The sequence below is a fragment of the Entelurus aequoreus genome, linkage group LG21 (genome assembly GCF_033978785.1).
Source record: "Entelurus aequoreus isolate RoL-2023_Sb linkage group LG21, RoL_Eaeq_v1.1, whole genome shotgun sequence".
NCBI classification, from domain to species: domain Eukaryota; kingdom Metazoa; phylum Chordata; class Actinopteri; order Syngnathiformes; family Syngnathidae; genus Entelurus; species Entelurus aequoreus.
In genome coordinates this window covers 23,000,203-23,009,411 of record NC_084751.1, presented here as the reverse complement: position 1 = coordinate 23,009,411, position 9,209 = coordinate 23,000,203, and the positions used below count along the sequence as shown (strand labels likewise).

The following is a 9,209-nucleotide window of genomic DNA, read 5'->3' as shown; positions in this document are numbered from 1 at the left end:
TTTAACTCCAACACGAGTGTTAGTGGGTGCAAAGTGCCGACTAGTGGTGAGTATAAGTAAAGGCAAGCTGGAGTTACAGAGACAACTCTTTTTACAACCTCGAATTGCCGCACGCACACAACGTTTACACCGCAGAAGTGTCGCACAAGTCTTGTGCAAAAAGACAGCCTATCAGGGTTCCTGCTTCACACCAATCTGATTACAGACAGACATTTTTTACACACATACAACTCTTAGACACAGATCTATTTACACATACACGCCTCTGAATACGGATGCACAACTTTTTAAGGGCGGAAACATAGCAAAAACTTGCGTATAAAAAGACAGCCAATGGAGCAGGCCTGGGCAATTACTATGACATAGGGGGCCAAATTTAGAGAAAAAAGTGTGTCTGGGGGCCGGTATATCTATGTTCTACAACAATGCTTCCATAACTATGAATATAACTACCGTATTTTTCGGAGTATAAGTCGCTCCGGAGTATAAGTCGCACCGGCCGAAAATGCATAATAAAGAAGGGAAAAAACTAATATAAGTCGCACTGGAGTGTAAGTCGCATTTTTGGGGGAAATTTATTTGATAAAACCCAACACCAAGAATAGACATTTGAAAGGCAATTTAAAATTAATAAAGAATAGTGAACAACAGGCTGAATAAATGTACGTTATATGACGCATAAATAACCAACTGAGAACGTGCCTGGTATGTTAACGTAACATATTATGGTAAGAGTCATTCAAATAACTATAACATATAGAACATGCTATCCGTTTACCAAACAATCTGTCACTCCTAATCGCTAAATCCCATGAAATCTTATACGTCTAGTCTCTTACGTGAATGAGCTAAATAATATTATTTTATATTTTACGGTAATGTGTTAATAATTTCACACATAAATCGCTCCTGAGTATAAGTCGCACCACCGGCCAAACTATGAAAAAAAACTGCGACTTATAGTCCGAAAAATACGGTAAATACGTTGAAAAAACTACTGACTGCATCTGGAGTAAACAAACTACAGCAATGCCTTAGTTATGTAAATCACATTACAAAAAATGTGTAACTGCCAAAAAGGAGAGGACTCAAATAGGGTGCTTTAAGGCAGTGTTTTTCAACCTTTTTTGAGCCAAGGCACATTTTTTTCATAAAAAAAATACGGAGGCAAACCACCAGCAGAAAAGGTTAAAAAATGAAACTCCACCAGGTTGTCGTGCCTTATTTTGACTTTGTTGTTGTTTCCTGTGTGTAGTGCTTTAGTTCCTGTCTTGCGCTGTTATTTTGGTGACCCTTCCTGTTTTGTTGGTGTTCTCCTGTAGCAGCTTCATGCCTTCTTTTCAGTGCTATTGCCTGCACCTGCTTTGTTTTCGCAATTAAGACTATTTAAGTTGTGCGTACGCTATCCTTCTTTGTGGGGACATTGTTGATTCTCATGTCATGTACGGATGTGCTTTGTGGACGCCGTCTTTGCTCCACACGCTGTAAGTTTTTGCTGTCGTCCAGCATTCTGTTTTTGTTGACTTTGTAGCCAGTTCAGTTTTACTTTTGTTTTACATAGCCATGCCTACGCTTCAGTGCCTTTTCCTAGCGGGACTTGCCTTTTGTTAATTTTTGGTTTAAGCGTTACATACCTTTTTACCTACACGCTGTCTCCCGCTGTGCTCTGCATATTGGGATCACGATTAACCATCCTTGACGCGTTCAGACTTCTACAAAGCAATGAACTACCTGCTGCCACCTACTGATATGGAGTATTACAAGATTACCCTGCCAAGCTCTACACAGCACAGGCACTAGACAACGGCACATTATTATGATTATTAACTTGCAAAAAATATTTTTTGGACCAATTAGGTGAAGTTGCATAATTTCCCACGGCACACCAGACAATATCTCTCGGCACACTAGTGTGCCGCGGCACAGTGGTTGAAAATCACTGCTTTAAGGAATGCCTCAGTTATGTGAATCACAAGTTTGGACCATAGTGTTTTATGTTTGCTAGCAAGGTTAAAATGTCAATGCAAGGACCTGACAATGTGTTTACGGGGGTCAAAGTTCCTCTATACAACAGGAGCACTCTAGTGTGTTTAGGAATGTGCTGCAAAAATGTTTTTTACTCCCAAATTTTAAACAGAACTCGGGGCCGGTATGATGTCTTTAGCAGTTAAATGGCCCTGCTGTAGACTCTATGTTGCTTTTTTATATATTTATGTTGCTTTCAACGATCTTTGTGTCACCTTTTTCAGACAACGAGGAAGTAGCACTCACTCTGGAGGAGTTCTACGGCGACATTGACGCTCTTGAATTTTACCCCGGTATGCTGCTTGAAAAGACCCGTCCGGGGTCCATCTTCGGAGAGAGCATGGTGGAGATGGGTGCTCCCTTCTCCCTCAAAGGCCTCCTGGGCAACCCCATTTGTTCCCCCGAGTACTGGAAGCCCAGCACGTTCGGGGGCCACGTAGGCTTCGATATTGTCAACTCCGCCACCTTGCAGAAACTTGTGTGTCTCAACTCGAGGACGTGTCCGTACGTGGCGTTCAGAGTGCCACAAAACGAAAAGGATGACATCAGGACTGATGAGCTGTGAGGTGTTTTCAAGTGTCCCTGTCAGGAACTCAAGTAGGTTTAGGCTTAAAAAGGAACAAGGGGAGCATTGCGCTGGTTTTGCACACTTGAGCGAAATGAGGGGGAAAAAACAGTTTGCGTGCAGACATGGTCTCACGGTCCAGTGATAACCGTCTATGTCTGTAACTACAGCGGATCAAAGTGAATTCATTAAAATTGGAGGTGGTTCAAATATTTGTTTTGACTCTCCATTGTTCTCTACTTTTACTGGTCCTCTATTTCCACTTGTGAGTCCTGTGCTTATTTTGGCAAGAGATAGTACATATAAAACAGGAGAATTTAATCACAGGATGTATGTTTTTTTTTTTGCCCCTCAAGATAATACAATGTTAATAATCAGTATCAGTATCAATTTTCTATTAACATTTAAATTATATTTTTTAACGGCCCCACTGCACATTCTAAAAATACGATTAAATAAATAAAAAACTTAAAAAGTGGTATAAAAGAACAAACAGGTGAAATGTGACAAGAAAATGTTGCAATGTTTACTCTAATAACACAAAGCTGCCATGCAGGCTGTTGTTTTCTTTAAAAAAATATTAATGAATCAAAATCAATGTCATTATGAATTATTGACCTATTCAAGGCTCCAACTACATCACATTAAATATTCCACTTTGAGGTATTTTTGGGGGAAAATGTTGCATAATTTGTGTTTGCCATATAAAAAACAAAGTTGTTTTTTTTTCCTTAAGAAGGGTCTAAAAAGAACAAAAAAAAACCATAAACAACAATAAAAGTTATAATTGACGGATGGATCTGAAGTTGATCTCAAAACGATTGTGTTAAAAGTAAACAGTAAAAAAAACAGTAATTTTTTTTAATGAGTAGGACCCTTTTGGATCCCCAATCATTTTAGTGGGATTTTTTTTGTGTCATTGCCAAAAAAATATAATAATAAATAAAAATCAATGTGTTGACATTTTTAAGGCTCCAATTATATAATCTCAAATATTTCACTTTAAAATTGTATTGGGGGAAACTATTGCATATTTTATGTTTTTTCCATAACAAAAAAGGGTTTTCTTTGACAAAAAAGGGCATACAACTTAAATCTTTAAAAACGTTATATTGACAGATAGACCTAATGTTGATCTAGAGATTTAAACCTTGAATAATAATAACACAAAATAATGACACATTTTAAATATTTTTTTAACAAAATTCTTTGGGATCCCTGGGATCAAGCCTGAGTGGAGGCCTAAATGTATATTTTTTATACATATATTGTATTGGTTTTTGAAATAAAAAAATATCGAAATGGTCCCCGCTTGCTTTGATTTTTCAGTGTGCGGCCCTGAGTGGAAAAAGTTTGGACACCCCTGATTTAGGGGATTATCTGACCTTACTCTCTCTGGTTGTTTAAAAGCCGGTCACGTGACTATAGGGCGCCATTTTGAGGCCAACTTTGCAACCGGGTTGGCCATACTCTCTCTATACATGCGTTATTTAATTCTGCTCTCTATCTGTTCAAACCGGTACTGCATTTAAATCCACACTAACAAGACCTCACCAACGCGTTGCCTTTAAGTGATTCAGGTGATGCGACTTTTCCAAAATTAAAACGGCAGTTTGAAAGAAGAACAGGCAGGTAAATATGTCAACTACATTATGGTAGTGTTTAAAGTAGTGCGTAGTAACATGGTAAGCTTTTTTTTATATATAAATACTGTATGCGATTGGCAGCTGATGTTGGTCAACGCGTGTGACACTGACATGGCGGATTTTCCTACCCAACACTACAATGCATCACAACCAGAAGAGTTAGCGTTCTAGCTGGAGCAAGTAAGCGACTGTCATTCGGAGACATCTTCCCCGACGGTGTTTGGTCGCTCAAAACAAGGTAAGATAATGTTATTTTCGGTGGGTATCGATGGTAATTATATGTGGTGTATTGGAGATAAACGTAACGCTCACTACCGCGTATAGCTAGCAAAAGCGGTGTTGTAGTGACAGGCAGTTTTGAGGCTAAAGATAAACTAGCTTATAATGTCTAGCATGTTGTTAGCATTGCGAGTCCTAATGGTTCTTATTAAACGAGATAACTAGGTTATTACTTTCGTTTCACTTCAAACACCACGCTCAAAACTAGTCTTATTTATTTTATTTTATGCAACCACCCAGACAGCTGAGGTCACGCCATTTTTCATTCACATATATTAGTCAATAAAGTGATGTTAGTGTTTTTATTTGCTGTTGGGTCATAAAATGTCACACAACACTTTGAAATATAATGTTTACATTTCCCCGCTTCCAGTGTCCATCTGTGCAAACGTACTGCTAAGTAGAGCATGAAGGCGTCTATAGTTGGATTTAAAACAGAATGACACACTTAATATAAGGCTGCACCTAAGCCTAGGTGCCCTAATTTTACGTAAACCCTGCATCTTAAAAACATGTCAACGAGAATTATTACACTCCAATGGCTGTAGAGCAGTGGTCCCCAACCACCGGGCCGCAGCCCGGTACCGGTCCGTGGATCGATTGGTACCGGGCCGCACAAGAAATAAAAAAAAAATTAAAAAATGTTAAATTTTTAAAAAAAAATTTATTAAATCAACATAAAAAACACAAGATACACTTACAATTAGTGCACCAACCCAAAAAAACCTCCCTCCCCCATTTACACTCATTCACACTCATTCGCACAAAGGGGTTGTTTCTTTCTGTTGTTAATATTTCTGGTTCCTACACTATATATCAATACAGTCTGCAGGGATACAGTCCGTAAGCACACATGATTGTATTTTTTTATGACAAAAAATTTCAAAAAAATAAATAAAAGGGTTAGTGTTAGTAGTAGATTTTTGTAAAAAGCTTTTATAATTGTAAAGGATAATGTTTTATCAACTGCAATAATGTAAATTTGTTTTAACTATTAAATGAACCAAAAATATGACTTATTTTATCTTTGTGAATATATTGGACACAATGTGTTGTCAAGCTTATGAGATGTGATGCAAGTGTAAGCAACTGTGACACTATTGTTCTTTTTTTTTTTTTTAATTTATAAATGTCTAATGGGCAGCACGGTGGAACAGGGGTTAGTGCGTCTGCCTCACAATACGAAGGTCCTGAGTAGTCGTGAGTTCAATCCCGGCCTCTGGATCTTTCTGTGTAGAGTTTGCATGTCCTCCCGTGACTGCGTGGGTTCCCTCCGGGTACTCCGGCTTCCTCCCACCTCCAAAGACATGCACCTGGGGATAGGTTGATTGGCAACACTAAATTGGCCCTAGTGTGTGAATGTGAGTGTGAATGTTGTCTGTCTATCTGTGTTGGCCCTGCGATGAGGTGGCGACTTGTCCAGGGTGTACCCCGCCTTCCGCCCGATTGTAGCTGAGATAGGCTCCAGCTCCCCCCGTGACCCCGAAGGGAATAAGCGGTAGAAAATGGATGGATGGATGGATAAATGTCTAATGATAATGTCAATGAGGGATTTTTAATCACTGCTATGTTGAAATTGTAACTAATATTGATACTGTTGATTTTTGTTTCACTACTTTTGGTTTGTTCTGTGTCGTTTGTGTCTCCTCTCAATTGCAGTTCTGAGTGTTGCTGGGTTTGGTTTTGGAATTGGATTGCATTGTTATTGTATTGCTGTGTATTGTTTTGTTGGATTGATTAATTAAAAAAAAAAAAAAAAATTCAATAAAAAATCGATTTTTTAAAAATGAGATTCGATTCTGAATCGCACAGCATGAGAATCGCAATTCGAATCGATATATATATATATATATATATATATATATATATATATATATATATATATATATATATATATATATATATATATATATATATATATATTAAAAAATTCTAAATTGAAAATACTCCCAGGGCAGCACGGTGGAACAGGGGTTGGTGCATGTGCCTTACAATCCAAGGTTTCTCATAGTCATTCACATTGACATCCCTTGTGTGGGCTGTGTGCCGAGGATGTCGTTGTGGCTTGTGCAGCCCTTTGAGACTTTTGTGATTTAGGGCTATATAAATAAACATTGATTGATTGATTGATTGATTACAATACGAAGGTCCTGGGTCAAAATCCTGGGCTCGGGATCATTCTGTGTGGAGTTTGCATGTTCTCCCCGTGACTGTGTGGGTTCCCTCTGGTACTCCAACACTAAATTGGCCCTAATGTGTGAGTGTGAATGTTGTCTGTCTATCTGTGTTGGCCCTGCGATGAGGTGGAAACTTGTCCAGGGTGTACCCCGCCTTCCGCCCGAATGCAGCTGAGATAGGCTCCACCACCCCCCCGCGACCCTGAAAGGGACAAGCGGTAGAAAATGTATTAATGGATGGATGGAAACCACTCCCTTGTGGTCTACATTACATGTAATGATAAATAAACAAATGGGTTATACTTGTATAGTGCTTTTCTACCTTCAAGGTACTCAAAGCGCTTTGACAGTATTTCCACATTCACCCATTCGCACACACATTCACACACTGATGGCGGGAGCTGCCATGCAAGGCGCTAACCAGCAGCCATCAGGAGCAAGGGTGAAGTGTCTTGCCCAAGGACACAACGGACGTGACTAGGATGGTAGAAGGTGGGGATTGAACCCCAGTAACCAGCAACCCTCCGATTGCTGACACAGCCACTCTACCAACTTCGCCACGCCGTAATGGTGGTTCTTTGGTCAAAATGTTGCATAGGTTATGTTTTACAGATCATCTTCAAGCCGCTTTCTGACAGTTGCTTCTGGATGCGCCGTTTTGTGGGCGGTCTTATTAACGTGGCTCACCTTCAGCAGCGTCTTCTTCCCGTCATCTTTGTTGTAGCGGTGTAGCGTGCAAGGACAGGGGTGGAAGAAGTGTGCAAAGATGGAGCTAACTGTTTTAATGACATTCAGACTTTACTTAAATAATAACGGAGCAGCATCCTATCATCCGGAAACAACAACGCAGGAAATGTGTCCCGTGAAAAACTGTCCCACCGGAACTCTAATAACTAAGGTTCCTTGGGAGAATAATGTAAACTCACTACACCGGTATGTTTTAGCCCTTTCATGGCGAGTTTACTGACAGATATAACTAAGAACTTTAAACTACTTTATATTAGAAATGGCAACAGCAGAGGATGAATGTCCCATAACAAGAAGATGGAGGAAAAAGCTTATCGACTCGCGGACGCGTGCAATTTTTCAAAACTAATGCAGATCAGCAGGTACCAGAAGGTAAGAAAAGTTTATTTTGCATAATATTGCGAAAAAAAACGCCAGATAATGTCTTACCTTATACACACACCATTATAATATTCGTATGTTTAATGCGCCGACAATCCTTCAAGCGGTGCGGCTTCATAGCTTACCAAAGTCGTACTAAAACATTTTGATATATTTTTGAGCGCCGTGTGTAATGTTCTATATTTACAATGGAACATTTAAAATATTGGTGTTGTTTACTTGAGACATTTTGCAATCATAGTGCTGTATACACTTATCTCTTATGTTTGGCTGCCATCTACTGGTCACACTAATCATTACACCATGTACCAAATAAAATAGCTTCGAGGCGAGTAAGCTCAACCAAACGTTTTCCTTACATTAGGCGCACCGGGTTATAAGGCGCACTGTCAAGTTTTGAGGGAAAAAATTATTTTAAGTGCGCCTTATAGTCTGGAAAATACGGTATATTTTTTCTTCTTTGTAATATTTTTGTGTAATAATTACAAATGTACTCTCGTCGATTAAAAAAATCCAAATGAGTGAATGTGAATTTCGACTTATATATTTGTAAATTTCCAAAGATAGTCCCTTAATGTTATTATATAGTCATGTCAAATCATGTTTTTCTTCTTAATATTACATGTTTTCTGGTAACATTTAGAATGTATTCTTGTCAAATTAATTTGTTTTTTTAATCTTGGAACAACAATTGTAAACTAACAATACTACATGATACAATAGATATTATACTATACTTTAAAGTTACAACTTTATATTCTTAAATCAACTTTTCTGTGTGAAATATACTGCAGAGAGTACATTTCCTCCAGGAGCATTATATTTTGTACAATATATTAAATTGTTTAAAAATCTTTATAATTGAAAATTAAAATTAAAAAAAACAATATAATAAAAAATGTATTGTCATATATTTAACTTTTTTTTTTTTTTTAATCACAACTATCTTTTTGAAAGATTGCGTCTTTTTTGTCGCAATATTCTAAATGTGTTTTTGTACTTTCACTTTATTCTCCAGCTTTTTGAATTTTTACTGTAGTTCTCATTAGTGTACTCTTACATTGTCCATGCAAAATTAAGTGTGACTTATTTTGGTTCAGGAGAAAATTGAGTGAAAACAGCAAAGACGTCTCGCGGACATAGTTGCACTGATTAAGATGGACTGTTTTCAGGTGAGCTGTTGCCATGACGACTTTGGATGACAAGATCCTGGGAGAGAAGCTGCAGTACTACTACAGCAGCAGCGAGGACGAAGGCAGTGATAACGACGATGACGAAGGGGAAAGGAAGACCATCCAGGACGCAGCAGTCACTGAGCCGGAGATAGACTACAGTCTTGATGGCAGTGCGGTCAACACGGGTAGATAACACACTGTCATGCACACACAC

General features: G+C 38.5%; 1 protein-coding gene across 1 annotated transcript in view; it reads left to right on the top strand.

The window, feature by feature from the left end:
• pdcl (phosducin-like) overlaps positions 1–9,209 on the top strand; it is a 47,156-nt gene that overhangs the window by 32,703 nt on the left and 5,244 nt on the right. The window contains exons 11-12 of the mRNA XM_062031395.1: positions 2,250–2,586; positions 8,996–9,180. Coding sequence (XP_061887379.1) covers positions 2,250–2,586; positions 8,996–9,180 — 522 coding nt within the window. The remainder of the gene's footprint in view (positions 1–2,249; positions 2,587–8,995; positions 9,181–9,209) is intronic.